Source organism: Patella vulgata, chromosome 3 (genome assembly GCF_932274485.2).
Source record: "Patella vulgata chromosome 3, xgPatVulg1.2, whole genome shotgun sequence".
NCBI classification, from domain to species: Eukaryota; Metazoa; Mollusca; class Gastropoda; family Patellidae; genus Patella; species Patella vulgata.
In genome coordinates, this window is record NC_065881.2 from 83,749,214 (window position 1) to 83,776,292 (window position 27,079).

The 27,079-nt window shown below is 36.9% G+C and overlaps 1 protein-coding gene and 2 non-coding genes across 7 annotated transcripts; all 3 read left to right on the plus strand.

Moving 5' to 3' along the window:
- The first annotated feature begins 9,338 nt into the window (after positions 1-9,338).
- LOC126816453 (RNA-binding protein 39) lies at positions 9,339-26,916 on the plus strand. 5 transcript variants are annotated; one of them, XM_050543038.2, is made up of 15 exons: positions 9,381-9,495; positions 10,510-10,566; positions 11,777-11,826; positions 12,133-12,194; positions 12,869-12,927; positions 13,372-13,558; positions 14,226-14,291; positions 15,134-15,352; positions 15,759-15,882; positions 17,114-17,404; positions 18,031-18,096; positions 18,993-19,200; positions 21,657-21,831; positions 22,839-23,023; positions 23,453-26,916. In XM_050543038.2, exons 8-15 carry the CDS (start codon positions 15,327-15,329, stop codon positions 23,605-23,607), a joined length of 1,230 nt encoding a protein of 409 aa, XP_050398995.1. In that variant the 5' UTR covers positions 9,381-9,495; positions 10,510-10,566; positions 11,777-11,826; positions 12,133-12,194; positions 12,869-12,927; positions 13,372-13,558; positions 14,226-14,291; positions 15,134-15,326; the 3' UTR covers positions 23,608-26,916. The 5 variants fall into 5 exon arrangements, with proteins under 5 accessions (XP_050398993.1, XP_050398995.1, XP_050398994.1 ...); XM_050543037.2 differs by having other exon boundaries at positions 13,471-13,558; XM_050543036.1 differs by lacking the exons at positions 11,777-11,826; positions 12,133-12,194; positions 13,372-13,558 and having other exon boundaries at positions 9,339-9,495.
- On the plus strand, positions 16,050-16,259 carry LOC126817049 (small nucleolar RNA SNORA53). Its single transcript, XR_007678741.1, has one exon. It is a non-coding gene; the product is annotated as a small nucleolar RNA SNORA53 (small nucleolar RNA).
- LOC126817050 (small nucleolar RNA SNORA53) lies at positions 20,726-20,934 on the plus strand. Its single transcript, XR_007678742.1, has one exon. It is a non-coding gene; the product is annotated as a small nucleolar RNA SNORA53 (small nucleolar RNA).
- Positions 26,917-27,079: the final 163 nt, after the last annotated feature.

Below are 27,079 nucleotides of genomic sequence, written 5' to 3' on the forward strand. Positions count from 1 at the left end.
TGTTCGATACCTGCATTGACCGAGAAAGTTCATCCAGATTTTCCGGCGTGGTTCCTCCTTGTCAGTGATGCAGGACGGAGGGCCGGACAAGGACAGCTGTCTAGTCCTTCGGATTATACGAAAAACCGAGGTCCTGTGTATACATTGGAATACACGTAAAAGATCCCTTGGCAGTTGGAATTCGATATAAGAGTAGGCGATAGTGCCGCTGCCCGGGCAAAATTTCCCTCATAGCACACTGTATGACATATGCCCGCCTTCATTAGCCCAGCATAGGAGCAGAACAGTAGGACGTTAAACCCCATTTCATTTCATTTCTTTTAATACCCAGTGACTAATAATCAATATAAAATTAAAACCATTTGTTAGTACCAATATGATCTAGTTTGTGTTCAGTCCACGTTAATACCCAGTGACTAATAACCAATGTAAACTTAAAACTATTTGTTAGTACCAATATGATCTAGTTTGTGTTCAGTCCACGTTAATCTACATTTTTTTCTTTCACTAAATTTAAAGATAGAGAAAGAGAAATGTGGTTTAACGTCCGGTCAACAGAAACCAGGTCATTTCGGGACTAACTTGTTTCAATTTTATTATACGTCCACATTCATAATGTGAACGTATTATGCCGTCGCCCCTGTCTGTGTGTGTGTGTGTGTGTATGTATGTATGTGTGTGTGTGTGTGTGTGTGTGTGTGTGTGTCTGTGGTTCGCCTACAGGGCGCAATTCTTCATGGATTTTCTTCAAACTTGGTATACTTATTCCTTATACCCCAAGGAAGATCCCTATTGTTTTTGGTGCATGCCCGACCCCCCGGGGCAGAGCCACGCCCATTTCTAGTATTTGTTTGTTTGTCGTCTACAGGCCACATTTCTTAACTAATAATCTTGAAACTTTGCATACACATTCTTTGTACCCTAAGGAACATCCCTATCGTTTGGGGTGCATGCCCAACCCCCAGGGGCAGAGCCACGCCCATTTTCTTTTCGTGTGTCTTTGTGTCGCCTACAGGGCGCAATTCTTACTGGATTTTCTTCAAACTTGGTATACTTATTCCTTATACCCCAAGGAAGATCCCTATTGTTTTTGGTGCATGCCCGACCCCCAGGGGCAGAGCCACGCCCATTTCTAGTATTTGTTTGTTTGTCGTCTACAGGCCACATTTCTTAACTTATAATCTTGCATATACATTCTTTGTACCCTAAGGAACATCCCTATCGTTTGGGGTACATGCCCAACCCCCAGGGGCAGAGCCACGCCCATTTCCCATTTTCTTTTCGTGTGTCTTTGTGTCGCCTACAGGCCACAATTCTTAAGTGATCATCTTCAAACTTTACATACTTATTCCTTATACCCTAAGGATGATCCCTATTGTTTTTGGTGCATGCCCGACCCCCAGGGGCAGAGCCACGCCCATTTTTTGTATTTCTTTGTTTGTCATCTACAGGCCGCATTTCTTAACGTATCATATTGAAACTTTGCATACTTATTCTTTGTACCCCAAGGAACATCCCTATCTCTTGGGGTGCATGCCCAACCCCCAGGGGCAGAGCCACGCCCATTTTCTTTTTGTGTGTCTGTGTTGCCTACAGGCCACAATTCTTAAGTTATCATCTTGAATCTTTACATACTTATTCCTTATAACCTAAGGATGATCCCTATTGTTTTTGGTGCATGCCCGATCCCCAGGGGCAGAGTCACGCCCATTTCTTATATTTGTTTGTTTGTCGTCTATAGGCCGCATTTCTTAACGCATCATCTCGAAACTTTGCATACTTATTCTTTGTACCCTAAGGAACATCCCAATCGTTTAGGGTGCATGCCTAGCCCCCATGGGCAGAGCCACACCCATTTCCTTTTTGTGTGTCTGTGTGTTGCCTTCAGGCCAAAAATCTTAATCGATCGTCTTGAAAAATTTTCATATGAATTCCTTATACCCTAAGGATGATCCCTATTGTTTTTGGTGCACGCCTGACCCCCAGTGGCAGAGCCACGCCCATTTCTTGTATTCATTGTTTGTCATCTACAGACCGCATTTCTTAACGTATCACATTGAAATTTTGCATACTTACTCCTTCTATCCTAAGGAACATCCCTATTGTTTGTGGTGAATGCCCAGCCCCCAGGGACAGAGCCACACCCATTTTCTTTTTGTGTGTCTGTATGTCACTTACATCCTGCAAATGCTTAATCGATGATCTCGAAAAACTTTTTTATACCTATACGTTATACCCTAAGGATGACCTCTATTTTTTTGGTGATTGCCCAACCCCCAGGGGCAGAGCCACACCCATTTTGTTCTTTGTGTCTCTGTGAGTTGCCTACAGGCCACGATTCTTAATGGATTGTCTTTGAACTTGGGATATGTTTCCTTATAGCCTAAGGACGACAATTGCATGTCACAACCCCCAGGGGCAGAGCCACGCCCAATTTTTATGTTTATCGTTTACAGGCCGGAATTCTGAATGGATCAACTTGGTATTTGGCATATGTATTCCTTATAGCCTTAGGGCATCAACTATTGATTTTGGTGAATGCCCCGACGCCCAGGGGCAGAGCAACGCCGAATTTTTGGCTTTAACGCCCAAAGGCCACAATTCTGAATGGATTATCTTGGAACTTGGTATACTTATTCCTTATACCCTAAGGACGGCAACTATTGATGTTGTCATTTCAATAACAGGATGGTACCTATTTATATTGTTTCCATATCCAACCCCCATGGGCAGAGCCACGCCCAGTTTTTGTATTTGTGGTCTACAGGCTGCAATTCTGAATGGATCATCTTGGAATTTTGCATATTTATTCCTTAAACCATAAAGACAGCAACTATTTATTTTGATGCTTGCCCCGACCTCGTAGGGCAGTGTCACGCCCACTTTATTGTTAGTATTTTGTCTGTAAATTTGGCAAAACAAACCCGACGCCTAGCCTTCTTGGCCTCTGATCATATTACAGCCATTTCATATTTCATTCTCTTCATTTTAAAAAGTACCATATCAATCAAAACTGGAATGTGGACGTATATTGCAGCGTTGGCGATGCTCTTGTTACAATAATTCCCTTGTGTGTAGGGGTCTTGAGGAGTAGAAGGAAATCGGAGGTTAGAGAGGTGCCCCTACTCTTTGTCATGTAGAAGCAGGGAATTGAAACCATGCCAATGACAGACCTTATATTAAACCATTCCCCTGCCCCATAAATTCAAAGGAACAAAAATTAAATTTTTTATAACAATGTACAGAAGATGAGACAAATTACAAAGCTAACCATAATTTTATTGACAAATAAACATCGCACATTATCATGCATACAAACAAACAGGAAGTTGATAGTCTACTTTCAGTTTATCAGAGAATAGGAGGGTAGGATACAATATATGGGGGATACTTGATTGGACGTTCCGGAAATTAATTCTCTCAATCCCCAAAAAAGTGTCAATTGCGTAAAAAGGGGGATTTGGGGCCGTAACGCATTATGGTCTGAAAAAGAACATACCTCAACCAACACATGACAGATAAAACAGTACGATTCTACTCACACGACCTTAGTTGTCGGGAGGGACAGGAATGAATTCTGCGTCACTTGATTGAAATCCTGTCAATTTGGGACGTTCCAGACTAGAAATCAAGCATCCTCACGATGTAAATAAATGTATTAACTACACATTAAAAAGACGACACCCTTCGTATTTATCTTTTTCATTACTGGTGTACGGAACTTCCATTATTATTTGACTTTCTGGAATACAATCTTCATGACTTTTGCGATACACAAAATTACAAGCATCATGACTTGAAATATTCAAAATTATATTTGTTTATTATTGCGCTTTTATATGTGAAATGCTATAAGCACAATTACTATTAATAATGTACACAGATATTCCTTTTTAAACATAGATTTTCCAACCTTATTTAGGGTTCAATCAGGGGAGATAATTTAATGCACCAAGGGAGATAATTTATTTGGGGGAGGGAGGGCAAAAAGATTTCAATGTACAAAGATAATTAAAACTACCTTTTTCTCATGTAAAAAACATGGCAGTCATTATTAACCAAAGACAATCACTGAATACAGATTTAAACCACAGAAAATATTTTTAAATGGGCCTATCACAGAGAATGCTAGATCAAAGACGGTCTAGCACAAAAGACGTCATACGTGAATTGTGGGTTTGGGTTAGGGTAAGATTTAGGGCTAGGGTTAGGGTTAGCTCTGTTTACATCTTGAGACCTTGACAAAATCCCCAGCCTTCACCCGAACCCACAATCCACATGTGATGTCATATGATATAGCGTTCTCCGCCAATCTCTGAATACATAGATTTGCATTTTGTACTGCAGAAAATACTTTTAAATTAAAGAAAGGAATTTAGAGAAAAAAAAAACATAACAGATTTCTTCAGTATATTCCACAAATTAACATGTTCTATTAGAAATTGTCTTATATATTTATATATCACAGTTATCTTCTCCCACCCCGTAAAGCCAACACCAGATGGAGCACTGATCCTCCCATTACTTTATAATCTGCGGCTGTCTTTTCGTCATTCCTAAAATATAAAAAAAATTGGTATTGATAAGTCACACTTATTACAAGAAGGCGTGTTTCGTCGAATACATGAAAAGTGCTTATTACAAGGAGGCGTGTCTCGCAAACACATGATAAGCGCTTATTACAAGGAGGTGTGTTTCGTCGAACACATGGCAAGTGCTTATTACAAGGAGGCATGTTTCGTCAAACACATAATAAGTGCTTTGTTGTGTCAGACTTAGATGAAAATACAAGTAAATATAGGTAGAAATTTTCAAGAGAGAAGTTTTGATTCGCTGGAATATTTACATGGAGGCGTGTTTCTTATTAATCATAGACTAAGGAATTGAAATTGAGGGACACAGAATTTGGGTTATATCAGCGTCGATAACTAATGTGAAATTTTAAGCGTATCACATGTTAACTTTTGTCATATACAATCACATTTCAAAGGCACAAATACAACAAAATATGTTTGACTTACATTTGTTTTCCACTAAAAATAAGTCTCTGTTGTTGTGGGGGAATTCCCTCTTTTTCCTCAACTCTCTCTTTTATTCGGTCCACCTGTTGATGAGAAAATATTGTACTATAGATATTAATTCTGCCAATTTGATTAAAACACAGATCCTAATTCGTTTCATTTTTTATGGGGGGTTGGATGGCTGAATGGTTAGCGTGCGCGCGCTGTATCATAAAGTCTGTCATTGAGTCGACTGGCGTGGTTTCGAATCCTCGGTTGTACGTGGCAAGGAGTAGGGTCCTCCGGTTTCCTCCCACTGCTAAAGAACCCTACGCGCAAGCGAATTATGTAAATAAAATTAAACAATATGTTAGTTTGTGTCGAGTGGACGTTTAACCCAATTTCTCTCTTTCATTTTTTATTGTTCAAAATTTCGTTTTACGTGTCTGTACCTAACTAGGATTTGAAAGAGTTGTTATATAACCCACATTGTGGATGATGTGAGGGATTAGCCAATGAAACAGCCTGTTACGGTGAGTTCTTGGCATGGGGTGCACGGAATTGTGGGTATCCCACTAGAAAAATCAAAGCTGATTGGTTAATCAAATATCTGATGTCATTAGGCCAAAGGCCGCTTGTGTGACCCCTGATGCGACCTCCCACGAAAACTGGTCAGATGTTCATGTTGTAGAGGCCATCAAAAGTATACAGAGAGAGAGAGAGAAATGGGGTTTAACGTCCACTCGACACAAACTAGGTCATTCCGGAACTAACACATGGTTCAATTTTATTTCAATAATTCGCTTGCGCGTAGGGGTCTTTAGCAGTAGGAGGAAACCGGAGGACCCAGAGAAAACCCACGAGGTTGGACAGGCAACCCTACTCCTTGTCACGTACAACCGGGGAATCGAAACCCTGCCAGTTGACTCAATGACAACGCGCGTGTGCTAACCATACAGCCATCCAACCCCCCCCCCCCCCCCCGAAAGTATACAAAAACGTTGCGAAATATAGATCTGCATTTTAATCAGACTATCCTACTCCTCATTGTGCAAATCTATGACTTGTACAGGTAATAAATGAAATGAGGTTTAATGTCTTACTGTACTGTCTTATTGGGCTCATGAAAACTGTCATACACCATGCAGTGTGCTATCAGGGTAATTTTGGTACAGTCTACTCACTGACTACTCTCATTTCGAATTCAAATTGTCAGGGGTTCTTTTACGTGCACGCTAATGTGTAAACAGGATGTTGATTTTCCTTCCTATCCGAACGACTACATGTACATGTATATACATGTATGTTGTCACTTGCCATGCCCCTGTAACACAACTGACAAGAGTGAACCACACTGGAAAAATCCTGATGAACTTTTGCGGCAAATGCAGGGACAGTACACAGGCTCACCAGGTTAGGGGGCCAGCGTCCTAATCACTGAGCCATTGTGGCTCCCCTGCACAAATAACAGGCCTCTGATACTGCACACAAGTTAAATCACTCAACCAGCCACATCATCTCCCTCCTTCATACCCTAGGGACACACCCACATTAAAGATAATGATGTAGTCTATTCCAACCCTATACTCCGTAATTTACAATTTCAGAATCAAGTAACTTTTTGGGGGGATTTATTCTTGATTCTTAGCTTCTTTTTTCAAAATTAAAATAAAATTTACCTTATCTGTTGGTTCTATGTCTATCTCAATCTGAAATTACCAAATATTTACACTAAAATTTTAAACAAAAAAGGAAATAGAGAGAGAGAGAGAGAGAGGGGGAGGGTTTAACATCAAATCAACACAAACTAGGTCATTTTGGGACTAATACATGGTTCAATTTTATTTCAATAATTCACTTGCGCATAGGGGTATTCTTTAGTAGTAGGAGTAAAAAGGAGAACCCGGAAACTGAAGACTGGCTACTCTACTCCACATTACTACAACCGAGGAATGGAAAACCTGCCCGTTGACTCAATGATACAGATCTTATGATACAGAGCGCACTGCTAACCATTCAGCCATCCAAACCCCCAGAAATTAAAGGTCCATACATACAACCTTCTAATGTATAGGAATATGAAGTGAAACAATCACATTAGCACTGTACTAGTATTTTTGAGATTAATTCCAAAGAATCCACAATTTAAATTATTTATCTCCGTTCAGTCGCAGAATAAAATGGTCAACATCGAACTCGGTCACGCAACAAAGGCAATCTTCTATACAAAGTTTGAACATTCTAACTGAATTACAGAGTTAATGTGTCCAAAACATGTGACAAGTTGACAGACAGACTGACATACAAACCCATTTCAACAGTCCTGTACTTTCCCCGAATGGTCGAATTTACATCATATAGTTTTCAAATATGTCAGATGCTACATGTAATTATCTATTTTAAATTTAAGTATGCAAAATTGTTTTTCCCCCAGATCGAATGAAATGGGATTCCACGTCCTTCCTATCTGCACCCACTGGCCTAATGAAGACGGGCATACAGTGTGGTATGAGGAAAATTTTCTCCCATAAGCAACTGGATTCCAAACATCAAGGGTTCTGTTATTGTGCATACCTCAATTCTTTTTTTATCCCATCCGAGTGATTAGACACAATCATTGCAAGGCCTTCCGTCCTGCACCAGTAAAAAGGGGGACCAACATCGGAAAATCTTGATGGAATCTTCTGGTACACACCAGGATCGTACACAGGATCTTACTCTCTAAGCCCCCGCGACTCCCATTCCCCATTGTACACGCCCAGAAATAAAACACCAGCCAAAGACAAAATTTCAGTCTTTGATTGAGATAATGTTTTTTGTGTGTTTTTATGATATTTTTTTTATCATACATGCATGTGACGGACACAAAATTTCAAATTTCCAGGCATGCAGATCACAATCAAATCTTTATAAAAGAAGTTCCAATTGACTTACCTCTTTGCCTGTCAGTGTCTGAAAGAAAAAGAAAGGGAAATCTTATTACATAATATAATACAAATTTTTTAAGGTAAAAGAATTGAGTTATTCATTCTAAAGATGCATTATAAGAGCTAAATGTCTGGTGCACGCACATGTAATACTTTTTAGAGATTGGCACACGCAAATTTTCTTTATATTTGCACGCCAGTTGTGGCATGATATTTTTAGCTTGAATGCATAGACTTGTTTTTGAATTACTTTTTTTCTCAAAGAAATAGGAAACTCAAACATTTGACTGGGTCTGGCCATAGCATTATGGCCCATTCATGACGCACTTGCTAGAGAGAGAGAGAGAGAAATGGGGTTTAACGCCCACTTGACACAAACTAAGTCATTTCGGGACAGGCGATACTACCCCTTGTCACATACAATCGGGGAACCAAAACCATGCCATTTGACTCAATGACAGACCTTATGATGCAACGCGCACACGCTAACCATTCGACCTTCCAACCCCTCTTATATATTTTGGGCCTTTTTATATACATTTTGGGCCATTATATGACAGCACATTGGGAGTAATGACACTACCTGTACTGTCACTACTCAAATCACACTTATTAAAATTTAATTGTTTTCCTTTGATGTGCTTCATCAATTTAATTAGCTTACAGACAGATTAGTCATAAGTGAAACTGAAATATGTAAATATATGTAGACGAAACATTTAATGACGGGGTGGATTATCAGTGCGGTAATCCATTAAATATACCCTGCGCAGAGTTCACTCCGCGTACGCGAAGATTAGTCAATGAAAATTAGACAGAGTTTCGTACATGCATAATCTGTCTGTCCGCGCTCAACATATATTATATACCCTCACGTGCTTTTAGACCTATTTATGGTTCCAAAAAATAGAGTCATACGCCATTTAATTGTAAACATTGATATTATATTCAAGTTGTACTCAAAGAAAGCAATTTAGTAAGTTGGTAAAAATAAACCAGAATGATTCATAGAATTTGCTTGTTCATTCTAATTTTTCGTTCATAAATTCAAATATCAGACTGCTGTGTTGAATTTCAAAATCAATAACAAAAAAAAAAATATGTAAAAAATTCATTCCGCCAAATATGCCTTCCATTTCACCCAAAAGATTTCCACATTTACTAAGATTTTACCTTTACTTTGATCAACATTTTGAAGTTTTGACTGAAATTTCTTTTCTCTTGTGCGTGAGTTGATCACGATTATCCAGCCTTTCAGTTAATCGTAAAGAGAAATCGACCGGGCAATCGCGACATTCCTTCCATTTCCGCTTCCATTTAATAGATCCGCATTAAATCAAAATTGTAAAAATAACTGGTAAAAATGAACAGTTCTACAAAAAATTACCTCCCTTTGACAAGGTGCCCGTGGATATTTCATCTTCTGTAAACCCCGTAGTGACATCCTTTTTGGAAGACATAGGTTGACGCCTGCTGAATCACAAATTAAAAAAACAAAACAAAACAAGACGCAACGTTCACCTCGATATTTATCCGTTTTGCTGGTTGATATTCCAACATAGCAAAGAGTAAGTAAATGGCTAAACTAGAAAAAAGAACTAGATCTATGGCCCATGGTTTCTATTTTTGATCCTTACTAGGCTAGTTCTGGCTTCTTGTTGAGTGGCTTGTTTGTTCAGTTGAATGTTGATCAGCCGAGTTTTGTTTTGTTTTCCACCCCAGACGTGAGCGAGATTGTCGCGAAGATTAAGGGGTTTTCAACATATTTCTGATCTGAAAACAAATTCATAGCTCAACACATATGTAGAAACTAAAATTTAATACTAAACTAAAATTTTTCTGTATCTGCTGAGTGAGACTCACATAAGTCCTATAAGACTTGGTAAGAGAACATGTTCGAGAGCACTGTAGGCCTAGTTAAGTAGGCCTATAATTATTATACTTAGTATAAGTATAGTATATGTATTTGATAATCTTGCCTCTACGTTTTTCTTGCCTGCTCATTTTTTTGCCATGGCCAACCAGTCACCCGCCGTCTTGATGTTGAAGCCCAACAGTAATCATTATTAGTAATGGTGTGTAGGTAGGCCTTCTCGTTCAATGATTATGTCGCCTGTCCAATCTTGTGGGTTTCCTCTGGCCACTCCTCCAGTTTCCTTCCACTGCTGCTAAAGAACAAAGACCCCCATCAAGCTAATTATTGAAATAAAACTGAACCTTATTTTAGTCCCAAAATGACCTACCTAGTTTGTGTCAAATGGATGTATAACCCCATTTCTCTCTCTCACTTCAGTGAATGATTATGAATTTTGTTGGTAGCCTATTAAGTGCATCTTCTAAATGCAAAGCTCTTGCATCAATTCTAGTGCTGTTATTTCAATCCTGCATAATTTGTACATGTTGTCATTGTTGATGTAGGACCTACGTGACAAGAAGCCTTAGGCACAACGTTTCGATAAGTATTCTCTTATCCTTATCAAGTACAATGATTACAAATGCTTAAAGATAGGAATATGATCGCATTTTAAGTTTCTGAAATTATTTTCACTACCTCGTGCAAATTTAGCTTTTGTTTATTTTAGAAAATGTCAGACGATTTTGATGTAGAAGCTATGCTGGAGGCACCATACAGAAAAGAGGTAAAAATATTGGCGATAAATTACTTATTACACAATAAATTATTAGAGCAATGCCTTAGGATTTGTATGAAAATAAATAACTGAACTATGATATTTCTAAAGAAAACAAACTGAATTGAGTAATGAATTATCATTGTTATTATTTTACTTATAATTTGTTTGATTTTGTCATATTTGATTGATTGAATCTATGAATAAATGAAGTAATCGAGTTAGCCAATCATCAAAATCAAGACCAGATTAGTTTATAACAGGGATGCTATTTCAAAAATTTTATTTAGAGGTTTAACTCTGGCCTCTTATTAAAATAAGAGGCCAGAATTAGATCACCAGAAGCCTTTGTCAGCTTTGGGAAATAGGGTTATTAACCTTCCATTCCCTTTAATAGACTTCAACTACAAATATTTCTTATATTAGGTAGCATATTGTGTTCTGAATAATGAATCGATTATAATTTAATTAGTACAAAAAAAATAGGTGAACCTGTCTATTTTTCATATTTAATTCCTGCACTATAAGTTCACATCAGTAATATTCCTCAATATGATTCAAAAAATCTTGGATGTCCGATTGGGCATGTCAACTCACATAGGACATGTCAGGCATATACCTGTAGGCGAAACAGCGTCCATGGTTTATAACCCTCCTGACATCCATACAACGAAAAGAATAGAATCAGAAGAGCCGATTAGTTGATATTAATACAGAATAAAATAAGAGTCTTCATATTTTAGTATTCCCTACTGTCTCCTCAAAATTGGGTTGCTGTTGAATGCTTGGAGTGATATACTTTTTGAAGAATAAATATTTTAAGATAAATATCTTTTGGGGTGATTATAGGATCTTTACTCCCAGTCCCAATTTGTTTTTTTTTCTAACACCACCATGTATATTACTAATTAGGTACGATAAATCACAGACTAATCTTGAGTTTACATGTAGGTCTAAGATTCTAAAGGCTTGTCCTCTTTTTCCTTAGTAATTTAAAGTAATCAAAAATAAATTTAATCCCCGAGCAAGAAGCTTGACTCTATATTTGTTCCTCGGGCATTAATTTATTTGGATTTTTTCCTGCTCTTCTCCAGATTCATACTTGTACTGTTACAGGGATTCTTCCACCATTTTAATACTTGAAGTGAAAGGGTTATTTGTCACTACCTTGGATTTAAATTAAAGTAATTCAATGGTTTCAATTTGTTTTCTACTGTAGATCTATATCCACTGTAAAGCAGTTGATTCCTACCATTACAAACTTACAAGGTATAACAGAACAGACATCATAAAAACTGATTTAAAAAAACGCACACAAATCATCCTTTTAATTATCAATTTTTTTTATTATTTTTTTTAACTTTATTTTTTTCTCAAAAACAAAGTCTACTTTTTTTGTAAATCAAAATTTATGAATTTTTTTTTTTTCAATTACGGTATTAAATAAAATTTGCATTCAGAAATATTTATAATTCATGTTTTTGGGTGGCAATTTGTAATTATATTTTTTTTAATTTTTTTTTAAATAAAATTATTTGATGGTTACTAAAATAAAATTCCCCTATCTTATCGTAGGGACAAGGGATGCTGATTATTAACTGCAATAGTTGGAAAACTGGCTTAACAGAAGTTCAAAGGTTGGATGCCATTCTGATTCACCGTACGGTACTTCGAAAGGAACCCTACCCGTATCTCAACATGCCACAGAAAAACACTTTGTCGAAGTTAAAAGGAAAATATGAAAACATTTCAAATTATCCTCTTGAATTCCACAGTAGATTAGACCAATTTGTTTCTGGCTATTTTTATCAACAATTTTTTTTGGCAAGACATAAATTGAATCCTGGACATGTATGACTTTACAGTTTTAAGCTCTTTCACAGGAGATGTTACGATACGGCTCCATTTTAAATGCTTCACATTGCACATGACCAGGCAAGCTCTGACAGGATTCACATCCCCCCAGGACTTGTCTCTAAAAATAATTCTTCCAGTGACCATCACATATTAAATATCAAAGAAGTTCCATTCTCTGTCAGTGTTTGGTTAATCCTAGACAAAACTGGAGACATTTAGTATGTGTTTGGACTGTATCTAGATTTATAATGCCATAATTATAAAAAAAAAAAAATTTGGGAGTATACTATTGAAATGTTTTCAAATCTGGCTGGATTTTATAGGTTAAATGCTTGAATTTATAAGTAATTTAAAGATTAAATATTTTATTAATGTTTTCTGATTCTGTCTTTTTCCCTTATTATCCTGCTGTGTCTTCAACCTATTTGATTATGTGCTGTTTTGGAAATCTTAGGAAGAAGAACGAGGAAATGAAGATCCAGAATATGAAAGAAGCACCTCAAAAACCAAAAAGTAAGTCTTGAGAATCTGAGAATGTCTTAGAACCGTGCGTATGGAAAGTTAGTAAACATTCAAATGCAGGTGCTTTAGTAGGCAGTAGGCTAGAGTTATCTTTCTTGTGTTGGTACTAAGTAGTCGAAAGGTTAAAATTTGCATGTTTCACTGTGAAATGGCTTATGAAATAAATGTTGAAAAATCAATCCTATCCTCCTCAACCGACCATGGTGTACATATTAGCTTTGAGTTGGTGGAGTATGATAGGATTTAGAAGAGGTGCAGAAAGTAGTTAGTTGAAAGCTCTTCCATCTTGGATGATGTGGTAAGGTAGAGTTGTGTTGCTATGGTCGATAACATATTAGGTCTGAAGCTACGGCAGGTAAGTAACGCTGTGTGTGCTTGACTACCAAATATGGATGTTTCAACAATGGACTAAAGTTCCTTTCGTTTCTTTTTTAGGCTGTGGAACAATAAAGGACACGCACGCAGAAGAAAGACATGTTTTTAAAAAAAAAAAAATTGTGCTCTTAATATAATATGTGTTCAAATTGTTTATAGGTATCTTTGTCATTTGAGTAACTGAGAAACATTGAATTGAAACAAATGAATGATTTGAACCAAGCTTATCATGTGATTGATTTGAAAGGTACGTGAACCAAAGATTGTTGGTTCAAGTTCATCGGGCTAGCCCCTGAAAAGAGGAGAATCTGTCGGCTACATGTGTCTTGCCGAGAATAGAAAACAACTCGCAGCTGGCCACCGAGTTCCCATCAGGGGGTCAGTTCAAGTTGAGGGTTAAATGGTTCTGTTCATGCACATTCAATCGGGTTGCTTCTAATAACTGGAACTGTCTCTATTAATATCTGTTTACATTTCACAAGGCTTGTTACCATGACTACCCTGAAATGAAATATTTATCATGTTAGTCCCGAAATACCCAAGTTCAATTGATTCGATATTCCTCTTTAGAAAATCTATTTGAATTTGTCGAAAGCAGGCCTTTTGTTAAGTTGGACATCTGTCCATTTGTCCCCATCCGGTAATAAAATGATTGTTATTTTTAGTTAAAATCAGTTTTGAGTATCAGTTTAGAGTAACAATTTGTTCATGGAAATTCATGAATAAGATTTCACTTCATCCCTTGTTTGTATTTGAATGAATTACACACTGCATTATCTTGACAATTTTAAAATGCTGATAATACTTGTACAATACTTGGAAAATGGCGTATTTCAGGTCCTTTCATTGTAAGTTTTTTGTTGATTAGTATATTAAATAAGGTTTTAACAAGAATTTTCATTTTTCCCTTCCAGGAAGAAAAGAACAAGAAGTAGAAGTAGGAGCAAGGGACGTGGTGATCGAGACCGAGATCGCAAAAGGTAAGAAAATCATGAATTCAGCATTTCATAGTTGTTTTTTTTTATAAAAATTTATTTTTGCTAACCAAGTATCACAATGCTCACTGTAGATTTGTTCTATTTTAACAAAGGATTTGAAGATAAAAATGGTAACAATTAAAAGAATTTATCATCCTGGGCCTTGTTTCTCGAAATCTTAACTAAAGATAAAATCCAAATTTTAGTAGATTCTTCAATTTTGATTGGTTAAGCACTAAAACCAATCTAATATCCAATCAAATTACTAAAATTTGGATTTTATCTTAGTTAAAATTTTGTGAAAGAGGCCCCTAACTTACTGTCTGAATTCATCCAAATTCCCATAGGTCGTGTTATAACTATTTATGTGTTGACCTTGTTTATCCTACCACCTGGCCAAACTTGTCATCTATAGCAATGCTCACATGACCACAATAAAGATACCTGTATTTGTAAAATGGCTAGTGGTTCAAAATGTCAATTTATGACCGAAACCTGAATATTCCAATTGGCAACAATTAATAGTTGGGATTAATTCAGACTAAAACCGGCAACAAATCTCATTAGTATCAAAGCAAGTGACAGATTTCTTTGAAAAAGTTAAATCATCGAAAATGTGTCTGAGCCCTGTCTTTGTCTAAGACTACCTGTTAAATGACTTAACTATAAATTTATTTATCTTTTTTCTCACATCCATATCAATCATTTATTGCTTTGATGTACAAAAGACAACTGCAAATGTTATCATAGCAGCTGAGTCCACGGCTGTGAACACACATAACTCATTAATATTCATACAAAGGTCATGAATATACATTTTAAAATAGCCTTTATTTGTATTATAGTCATAGAGATCGAGACAGGCGTAGGAGCAGAAGTCGAGAAAGGAAAAAGAGTAGAAGCCCTAAAAGAGACAGTCGAAGATCTGATCGAGATAAATACCGTCCAAGAAGTCGAAGTCCTGAGAGAACTGAGAGAAGAGGTGGAAGTGGTAAATATTATGATAGTTACAGTTACAGAAAGAGAGAGGAGAGACAGATGAGTAAAAGTCCACTTCGAGTCAGGTTAGTATCTAGTTTTCTTTGTCTTGCTTTGGGTGGCCGAATGGATAACACGTTGCATCCTAAGGCCTGTCATTGAGTCAAGTGGTGCGGCATGGTTTTGATTCCCTGCCTGTACGTGACAAAAAAAATATGAATAAAGCCTTTGTTTGTTCATTGGTTCCTGGAGTTTAGCATCCACTTCCAAGGGTAATATTGTCGACAAGGCCTTCGTTAACAACATTGTTGTATTTTTGTTTATTTCACTGGACACCTTTAGAACGTTGGGGACCAAATGTATCACCTCACACTGCACGATGTATGGTACATCCATCTCCATTAGCCCAGTATGTGTAGAAAAGTGGGATGGTTAACCCCATTTTATTTGTTGTAGAATTTGTTGAATTTGAATTTTGTCTTGTTATTGTAGCACCGTACTGCCATCTATAGATTTATCTCCGGAAGAGAAGGATGCCAGGACAGTATTCTGTATGCAGTTGTCCGCCAGAATTAGACCCAGAGATTTAGAAGAATTCTTTTCATCTATTGGGAAGGTAAGGAAAGAAATAGATTTAGCCATAAATGCAATTAAAAGAAAATTTTGTTGGTCTCAAAGTTTCCTGAAAAAATTCAAAATGATGATATAGCAATTCATTATCCAATGTTGGCATGATTACGGGCTGACTAACCAGCAAACTAGAAGTTTATCGCTATTTTTAAAAACATGCTCCTTAGATCCACCCTTGTGATGATCCCTTTATATCAGCTCTGATATTCAGGATTAGTCGACAACTTTGTTGGTTGTATATCGAGGGTGCTTGAGTCATAAGTGTGTGAGAGAAATACACCTTAGTGACTGGTCGTTCTATCTTTACGAACACGTACCCAAGTGTTGGACTATGTAAAGATTATAACCAGTACCTAGGACAGATAGATTACTGATATCTTCACCATTCTAATATCAATGAATGAATGAAATAGGGTTTAACGTCTTACTTTTCTGCACCAACTGGGCTTAGACAGGCATGCGCCATGCAGTGTGCTATATTGAACAGTGATGGTACGGCTTACTCTTATATCGAATTCCAACTGTCAAGGCTAATGAGTCGGGTGGGGTTGGATGGCTGAATGGTTAGCACGCGCGTGCTGTATCATAAGGCCTGTCATTGAGTCAACTGGCGTGGTTGCCTGTCCAACCTCGTGGGTTTTTTCTGGGTCCTCTGGTTTCCTCCCACTGCTGAAGACCCCTATGTGCAAGCGAATTATTGAAATAAAAATTAAAACCATGTGTTAGTCCCGAAATGACCTAGTTTGTCGAGTGGACGTTAAACCCCATTTCTCTCTCTCTCTCTCTCTCTCTCTCTCTCTCTCTCTAATGAGTCAGTGTCTTACTGAGCCACCCCGGCTCCCCAGTTAATTACCTGTTAATTACCTGAGTGCTTTTAGTAAACGTTAGCCACAAATGAGGTACCTGGTTCAATCCCGGTGTTGACTGAGAAAGTGTCTCTGGATTTTCGGGCGTGTTTTCCCAATGTCAGTGGTGTAGGACAGAGCCGGGCAAGAAACAGCATCTAGTTGTTTGGATGGTACGATAAAAAAAAAAAATGGAGGTTCTGTGGACACTGATACCTTGGCGTGCAAGTAAAAGAACAGTTGAATTCAGTTTCTGTATGGACAAAATTTCTCTCATATTACACTGCATTGTCTTGAGGGTATCCTTGAAGTGTTCAGTGCATTGTAATTTTACTATGGATAATGTTAGTTTGTTTTCATTTCTCTTTTAAGGTTCGAGATGTAAGATTGATCACAGACAACAAGACAAGACGGTCAAAGGGTATCGCATATATAGAGTTCATGAGTACAGAATCCGTTCCATTGGCTATTGGTTTAGCGGGACAGAAATTACTGGGAGTTCCAATAATTGTGCAAGCGTCACAGGCGGAAAAAAATAGAACAGCCATTCCAACGAGTATAATGACTAAAGGAATTCAAGGACCTATGAGATTATACGTCGGGTCTCTTCATTTCAACATAACTGAAGACATGTTAAAGGGAATCTTTCAACCTTTCGGCAAGGTTTGTATTCAGATTTTAACATTTTAGGATAAATAAGTTTCCATGAAAGGGGATTATGACATAAGATATGCTATCTTTCATGAAGTGTGCTCTTGAGTGGAGGTGGGGTTTGAGGGGTTGAAATGTCTTTAGATCATAAGGTCTCTCACTGAGTCTAGTGTCGTGGTTTCGAAGGATAGTCGTCGGCCCAACCTTGCAGGGATTTTACTCCGTCCTTCAGTTTCCTCCTACATCTTGCTTTGAAAATAAGATACGGTACTTGTAGATTACCATTAACAAATGTTTGCCCTACGAAATTTGTTTAATCCTCAGATCCTATCCTTGAAACAAAATGAATGAAATGGGGTTTAATGTCTTACTTTTCTGGGGTGGGGGTGGGGGGGTGGATGACCGAATGGTTAGCATGTGCACGCTGTATCATAAGGTCTGTCATGTAGTCAACTTGTCAGGTTTCCATTCTCCGATTTTATGTGACAAGGATTAGGGTCGCCTGTCCAACCTCGCAGGTTTTCTCCGGGTCTTCCTTCCACTGCTAAAGACCCCTGGAGGACATATAGGACTTCATGCAACGTGAAATACAGGCATTAGTTTCTACTAGTTCAATGAAATATGTTGTTTCTTTTCAGATAGAAGATATAAAATTGATTCGTGATCATGAAACCGGAAGATCACAAGGTTACGGTTTTGTTACAGTAAGTATATTTTTTGATATAAAAATTTTAAAAGCAAAATCTACCGAGTATGTTGCTAGTCACCCCCACCCTTGCTATTTACACAACTAAACTTGTGACTAGAAGACCCAAAAAAAAAAAAAAATCTAGTTTATCAGATACTTTCACATCACTTAAAAATGGCTGCAATGACAAATCTGTGCCAGACAAAGTCTAATTTTGTGCCTGACAATGTCTATATCAGGTGCCTTATTCCCAGTCCAACGATTTAATGCTTGAGCGTGCAATCATTAGGTGTTGTACTTGGCAAGAAGTAGGGTCGTCTGTTCAACCTCAACCTCTTGGGTTTTCTCCGGGTCCTCCAGTTACCCTCCCACTGCTAAAGACTCCTACGCGCAAGCGATTTATTGAAATGAAATTAAACCATATGTCAGTTCTGAATCAACCTAGTTTGTGTTGAGTGGACATTAAACCATCTCTCTCTCTCTCTCTCCTCACACTATGTGCAAGCGAATTATTGAAATGAAATTAAACCATATGTCAGTTCTGAATCAACCTAGTTTGTGTTGAGTGGACATTAAACCATCTCTCTCTCTCTCTCTCCTCACACTATGTGCAAGCAAATTATTGAAATGAAATTAAACCATATGTCAGTTCTGAATCAACCTAGTTTGTGTTGAGTGGACAGTGGACATTAAACCATCTCTCTCTCTCTCTCTCTCTCCTCACACTATGTGCAAGCGAATTATTGAAATAAAATTAAATGACATGTTAGTTCTGAAATGACTTAGTTTGTGGGTTGTGGGTCTTAAACCACCCCTCTCTCTCTCTCTCTCTCTCTCTCTCTCTCTCAGAATGACCATGCTGTCAAACCTCATTTCTTTCTTTATTTGATCGCAATGTCTTCTGTATTGTAGTTTCCAGAAGCAGAAGATGCCAAAAAAGCATTGGAACAGTTGAACGGCTTTGAATTGGCAGGTCGTCCAATGAAAGTTGGTCATGTGACAGAAAGAATGGCTGAGATGCAAGCGGGAGGTTCTATGTTAGATTGTGAAGAAATGGATCGAGCCGGAATAGATCTCGGAGCAACAGGCAGGTTACAACTTATGGCTAAACTAGCAGAAGGTACGTCATTCAGATAACATTGAAATTTTAATTATCCTTATTTCATCAATTGGGATCACGTGGCTAAGTGGGTAAGGCGCTGGCTCGCTAGCCTGGAGGTTGGGTGTTCGATCCCTGCAGTGGCCGAGAAAGTTCATCTCGATTTTCCGGCGTGGTTTCCCCTTATCACTGATGCAGAACGGAGGGCCTGACATGGTCAGCTGCCTAGTCGTTCGGATGGGACGGAAAAACCGAGGTCCAGTGTACACATTGGCGTGCACGTAAAAGATCCCTTGGCAGTTGGAATTCGATATAAGAGTACGCCGTAGTGTCGCTGCCCGGGCAAAATTTCCGTCATAGCACACTGTATGGCGTGTGCCAGTCTTCATTAGCCCAGCATAGGAGCAGAATAGTAGGATGTTAAACCCCATTTCATTTCATTTCATTTCATCAATTTAGCATTTCATGTAACAAAGCTTAAACTAAATTGAATATTTAAAGGAGCTCAATCGATAATATTTGGGACCTAGAAATTGACACAAATGAGTAGCAACGTATATAATGTAATATGAATGTGTATAAACTGATTTACATTCAATCGGCCCAGTTCATAGCAGAGCAGTAGGACATTAAACCCCCATTTCATTTCATTTACATTCAATCATTTCTGTTTTTACTTTAATTTCAAATCAGTTATGTTCGGCGGAATATGCCAGAAGTCTCAATCGAATGGCAGTCGCTAGCGTCTGGTTTTTCATGTCTACACAGATAGTATTTATTGCGCATGCTCTCCAGATAAGAATATGACGTCACCGTTTGACATGACTTGTGGAATATGTTGAGCCTCGTTCTTCGAGTCCCTTGTTACAAATGGTACCGAAATGCATTATCGTACACATTTTGTCTTAAATATTGGATATCGAAGCCCATCTTTTCCTGGTAAGACCACAACATCAATATTGATTTAAATTGACAAATTTGTGTTTTCAATGTCGAAAACTTTGGATGATATTGAGTTAGACTTAAATAATGAATATGACTTGATTTTAGTGTGGATTAAACTCAATCTGATTAAAACACAGATCCTATTTCGTTTGGTTTTTTTTTTATAGTTCAAAATTTTGTTTAATTTGTCTGTACTACACTAGGATCTGGAAGAGTTGTTATATAACCTGCGTTCTGGATAGTGTGGGGGATTAGCCAATGAAACCATCTGTTATGTCGACTTCTTGGCGTATGATGCACAGAACTGTGGGTAAACCACTAGGAACGTCAACGCTAATTGATTAATCAATGTCTGACATCATAGGGTCAAAAGTCGCTTGTACAACCCGACGTGACCTTCCAGTTCAACTTGTCAGATCTTCATGTAGGCCATCGAAAGTATAAAAAAAAAAACGAAACAGAATATAAATCTTTATTTTAATCAGATTTGATTTAACTCTAAGAAATTAGATACTGTCTGAAAATTCAGATGATGATCAATATCCTTATATACTAATTATAACTAGTATGGTTTATCAGCAAATTCATTCGATTAATTAAAAACATGCTCCTTAGATCCACCCTTGTGATGATTCCTTTATATCAGCTCTGATATTCAGGGTGAGTCGACAACTTTGTTGGTTGTATATCGAGGGTGCTTGAGTCATAAGTGTGTGAGAGAAATATACCTTAGTGACTGGTCGTTGTATCTTTACAAACACGCACCCAAGTGTTGACTATGTAATGATGATAACCAGTACCTAGGACAGAACAACTTATGTAAGATTTAGATAAACAGCTGGCCGTTCTTGCTATAGTTCAAAAATAGATAATGCAAAATGAATGTATTAAAAATTTCACTGAAATTACTTTATTCTAAGCCAAGTTATGGATGTTTGAAAGAAATAGCGTAAATAGTCTCTATCGTCAAGTACCATTGCTATGTTAATAAACAAAATCTTGATTTTCCATGTAACGAAGATATGGCTTTTAATATCTCGACCATCCGATGCTCTAGAGAGTTTTCATGTGAATAATTGTCTAAATGTCTTATATAACATTTGAAGCTAGAAAAAGATCTGCAGTTGGCAGAATTAGCTTAGATATAACATAACTATCTTTAACAAAAAAAGTATTCCAAATATAATGTCCACCAATTTTACATGTGTGATAGCAATGGTTTAAAGTATTCCAAATATAATGTCCACCAGTTTTACTCGTGTGATAGCAATGGTTAAAAATATTTTCAAGATAATGTCCACCAATTTTACATGTGTGAGAGCAATGGTTTAAAGTATTCCAAATATAATGTCCACTAATTTTACATGTGTGATAGCAATGGTTAAAAGTGTTCTAAGATAATGTCCACCGATTTTACTTCTGTGATAGCAATGGTTAAAAATACTCCAAATGTAATATCCACCAATTTTACATATTGGTTTGTGTTCTTGATGCATGTTATAATATAATTTGTCATATTGTTTGTTTTTCAGGAACTGGTTTCCAGATACCCCAGTATGCAGCGAATGCTTTAAATCAAGTGGGTGCTCCAGCCCCAGCTGCTATGTTGCCAACCACTTTAACAACTCCCCCTCCTCCAGCTGTTCAACAGGCGCCACCCATAGCTACACAATGTTTTATGTTATCCAACATGTTCGATCCTATCACGTAAGTAGTGGATATAATTAAAGCTAGTTGACTGACATTTAAATTCATATTTTACCGATTTTAGAAGCACTAAGTATAGTTTGAGAATGTTTGGGGTTCGGTAGGAGGGCAGGGGCTGAATGGTTAAGAGAGGTATTACTATTTTGAATGTTGCAAGTTGTCATGGATACATCGCTGTGTAATAAACCATAAGAAACAGCTGTCCGGTCAAAAATTTCCCTAACATTACACTGTATGCTTGTCTTCATTCGACCTGGTCGAGGGGTTTGCTCCCGGTGTTGGCTGAGAAAGTTCAGCAGGATTTTCCCTTGTCTGGTGCTGGACGGAGGGGCATGACAAAACAGCTGTTTAATCGTTCGGATAGGACAAAAAACTATGGTCCTGTGTACACATTGGCGTGCATGCAAAAAGACCCTAGACTGTTGGAAATCGAAATAAGAGTAGGCCATAGTGCCACTGTCTGGACAAAATTCCCCTCATAGCATACTGCATGCGTATGCTTGTCTTCATTAGCCCAGTAGGAGCATAACAGGAGTACGTTAAACCCCATTTCATTTCTTTAAATTGAGGTTCTGAGACTGTAATATATGAACAATGTATTGATATATGAATAATGTATTGATATATGAATAATGTATTGATATTGTTGATATATGAATAATGTAATGATATATGAATAATGTATTGATATATCAACAATGTATAGATATATCAACAATGTATTGATATATGAATAATGTATTGATATATGAATAATGTATTGATATATGAATAATGTATTCTGAGACTGTATTCATATATGAATAATGTATTTGGAGACTGTATTGATATATGAATAATATATTGATATATGAACAATGTATTGATATATGAATGATGTATTGATATATGATTGATATATTGATTGATATATGAATGATGTATTGATATATGAATGATGTATTGATATATGAATGATATATTGATATTGTTGATATATGAATAATATATTGATATTGTTTTAATAGAGAATCAAGGATGAACTGGGATCAAGAGATCAGAGATGATGTTATTGAAGAATGCAGTAAACATGGCGGAGTTCTACATATATTTGTTGATAAAGCTTCACCACAAGGAAATGTTTACGTTAAAAATCCCACGATAGCAGCAGCTGTAGCATCTGTTAGTGCATTACATGGCCGATATTTTGCAGGTTTGTATATATTTTTCATTCAGGTTTCAGTATTAGAAGGTCTGTTATTTAGACAACTAGCGTGGTTTTGATTCCCCGGTTGTACGTGACAAGTAGAGTCGCCTGTCCAACTTCGTCATTTTTCTCTGGGTGCTCTGGTTTCCTCCCACTCCTAAAGACCCCTACACACAAGCGAATTATCGAAATAAAATTGAACCATATGTTAGTCCCGAAATAAACCATCTCTCTCTTTCTGAATTATTCACAGCTTGTCGGGAGTAGGGTCGGCTGTCTAACCGTGTGAGTTTTCTCTGATTTCCTCCCACAGCTAAAGACCACTACACACAAGTGCATATGTTAGTTGTAAGTCCTAAAATGACATTATCTGTGTCAGTTGCCATTAAACCACATTTCTCTCTCTCTCATGTCTAAATTATTTGTGTTTTTCAGGACGTATAATAACGGCAGCCTATGTTCCGCTACCTAATTATCATGCGTTGTTTCCCGAATCTGTACGAGCCAATCAACTTATAGTACCATCTTCACAGGCCTTGCAGGCTTCTTACGCATCGGGTTTCTCATCAATGTCGCAGCCTGTTTTATAACCCAACACAGCTCCGTGCAATTTATAAAATTTGTGAATTTAGACATTTTGTCCCGAGAAAATTGTGAATTGTCTGTGTTATTGCGATACATTTTGGGACTAGGTTACAATGTCTTATATTTGTAAGTTCAGGGAGGACATAACCACACACAATGAAGACAAATACAGGGACACTAGAGATAATTTACTGTAGCATATGGAACGGCTGTAATAATTATCGTTGATGCTGTTATCATTTTCACTGCTGCATGTGATGGTCTGGTTATACCTGTGTTTCAGAAAGACGCTTAAATAGTGTATACTTTAATTGGTGTCTACAAATGGAGTTACACCAATTTAGTTCTTCAGGTACACCAAGGGCTTCACTCTACAGTGTTATTGGGGTCCACAGACTTGCTTTCTGCTTGTATACTACTTAACCGCCGATTCCACTAGAGCAATAATGCAAATACATTTCTTTTAAGCTCTCCCCGTATATTTTCTACATTAGGGCATCATGATAGTAGGGGTGATGATTTTTCGTGATCGCGGAAAAAACGCGGAAATAGCGGAATTGTCCACCCAAAACGGAATTTTGAAATCTCACACGGAAAAAGACGGAAAAGCCGATATTTGCTGATACTAAACACAAACTCAAAATAATTTTGCAGTTATCCAAGTATTTCATCTTTTTATTCATAAAAATCGGAAATATTGAATGATATCGCGTGGTTTTGTTACTGTCTATTTTAGTATTTCGCTACTTTCATTTCATCATTTAGGAATCATAATTTTAATTGAAACGAAAACCCGTCTTTCATGTATCCCATTATAAAATTACTCTGTAGTTTAACTTGAATTAAACATTGTAATGTATATATATGTCGTAAAAAAAACTTCTGTCACTTCATAAAAGTAAAAATTGTTTCATTTACTTCTTATTTTACTGCCGGGCTCGTGACTCGTGTTTATCCGCATTAACCACGTGACATCAGAAATATACCGTAGCCTTGTGAATCCAGCCCTTATTCTCGAAGAAACGGTAGTAACTACGAAGATGTCTGGATAAATCGCGACTACACCTAGCAGCTGAGAAAAATGGCTTCGTCTGCTAAAAAGATGAAACGAGCTCACAAGATGTAATTTTCTGTTATTTAATTCGGAAACAGGTTTAAAGAATAACTAGTCATTGAACATTACAAGTCATTCACAATTCAACATTTGTTATCCTTGGTTTAAAATGATCCGTTTTGTAATAAAAGGCATTTTAAGATGTTTTATTCATTTATTCATAAAATAACATTTTATCTCGAAAAAACGGAATATGGTCAGCTCTGAAACAGAAAATAACGGAATTAAAAATACTTAAAACGGAATTTGCTATTTTCTGAAACGGAAAATCATCACCCCTATGATAGCACTGGTGTTGATGTTCCTGGACTTCCTCCTTGTTCTAGTGAGAACCAAATGCGACCATTTATTAAAGTTTCACAATAAAAATGTTTGAACTTGGCTGCCATGTAGTGAACAATGCTATATTGATGCTCTGGTGTATTTTCCTGATTAATATTTTATTTTTGCAAACAACTTCCAACATAATCTTCAACATGACAAAGAATTTTAATTCTGCTGAAATTATGACAATCATTTTGCTAAAACATTAGGGTTAAAATAACGATAATTTGTTGTCGTATTCGCCTACCTATTTCTGCGGAATCACACATCCCTGATGTCTAATCCTTGAGTGGCATTTAGTGATTTGAGCACATTAAAAAACACAACACAATTTATATGGAAAACAATCACTGGTTTATACACATATAGCAGAACTGGGTGTAAAAAAAAAAGAATTTTGTAAAGCTTACTTTTTAGGTTGCATTCAAATACTGCACCGACTGGGCTAATAAAGATGGCCATACACCATATACATGTACATGTAGTGTCCCATGACGGAAATTTGGCCCAGACAGCGGCATTACAGTCTACTCTTATGAATTACAACTGTCAAGGGTTCTTTTACGTGCAAGCCTGTGTGTACACGGGACCTCAGCTTTTTGTCCAAACCAAGCAAATTAGAATGGGCAGGGACATTTAACACTACGGGATAAAATTAGTTTTTAAAGAAATTTAATTCACAAACATTTATGATTGTTGGTCTTGAAGGCAAGCCTCAAATGGTTAAAAATTGATTGAGTTGAAGTTAATTTCACATTTTTTAAAGTTTAAAGTTTATTATAGGAGAAAACATTCTCGTGTTATCGTGTTCTGTTAAGATACAATGGGGATGGTTGATTGTGAGTAGAATCGTGACGTAATGAAAATTAACAAGAATATGTCTTGGCTGTCATGGTCGGTTGATATATATATTTATTCTTATGCAATCGACACGAGCACTACAACCCCAAATCCCCCTTTTTACTGGCTTGTCACTGAGAATTCAATTTTGGAACGTTCAGTCGAGTATCCCCAATTTCTGATTCTGTTAGAAAGTTTGTTTTTAAGTTGCTGATATATGTTTTAATGTATGTAAATAAATATCATGTTTTCAAACTTCAGTCTTCATTTGTAAAAAAAAAATAAAAATAAAATGATTATGGAGTTTGTCAAACATTATTGTATATATTATGAATCATTATATCCATGCATAGTTTGCGAAATAGATTAAGGGCTGGTTACACTCTTATTTGAGTAGTTTGTGAAGTAGATTAAGGGCTGTTGACATTTTCTTTGACTTTAGTGTACTTTGTTTCAGGGGTTTAGTTTCAGTCATATTTACCAGTCCTGATGGTAAAATTGACCTGATACAAGTCATTATTCATATAGAATTCGAATTCAAAAAATGAAACAAGTAAAAAAAATGTATGGTTTTTATGTGGGAAGAAAACCAATAAAAATCTATTTAGAAATTGAGATAATAATCTTATAATATATGGTTTATATGTGAAAAAATAAACCAATAAAAATATATTTAGATATTGCTCAAAATTGTCATTATTTGGGAAAAAAATATTCAAACAAATAAGTAAAACCTTGGCAGAATTTTGAAGTAAATCTTGAATAAATTTAAAATTGCGATATAATGACTTTGTGTAAAGTATGAAAGAATTTTGTATTTAGCCCTAAAGTGGATTGTAAATGTACATGGCCCTTAAATGGATTGTAAATTTACACAGCCCTTGAATGGGTTGTAAATGTACACAGCCGTTGAATGTGTTGTAAATGTACACAGCCGTTGAATGGGTTGTAAAGTTGAATGGGTTGTAAATGTATACATCCCTTCTTCGTGACCAGATATAAATACTGTAAATAAAGGAAATACCAATAGAAATAATTAGTTCTCCGAGTCAGTTTTTCAACCTTGATCCCACATTTCTAAGGCAGTCCTTGGTTTGAAGCCATTGGTTGGCTTTAATTTAAAGGTCCATTTGGAATTTTCAAGCTGGACATTGAGTAATTGATTTCGGAGTTGATCAGAAAAGTGAGTCTTGCCATCT

Excerpts from the sequence above, each read along its gene's own strand:
- LOC126816453 (XM_050543036.1), top strand. The coding sequence starts at position 10,513 with ATGTCAGACGATTTTGATGTAGAAGCTATGCTGGAGGCACCATACAGA. Across the intron at positions 15,883-17,113 it reads TCTTTTCATCTATTGGGAAG|GTTCGAGATGTAAGATTGAT; the intron begins GTAAGGAAAGAA and ends TTCTCTTTTAAG. Across the intron at positions 21,832-22,838 it reads AACATGTTCGATCCTATCAC|AGAATCAAGGATGAACTGGG; the intron begins GTAAGTAGTGGA and ends TTGTTTTAATAG.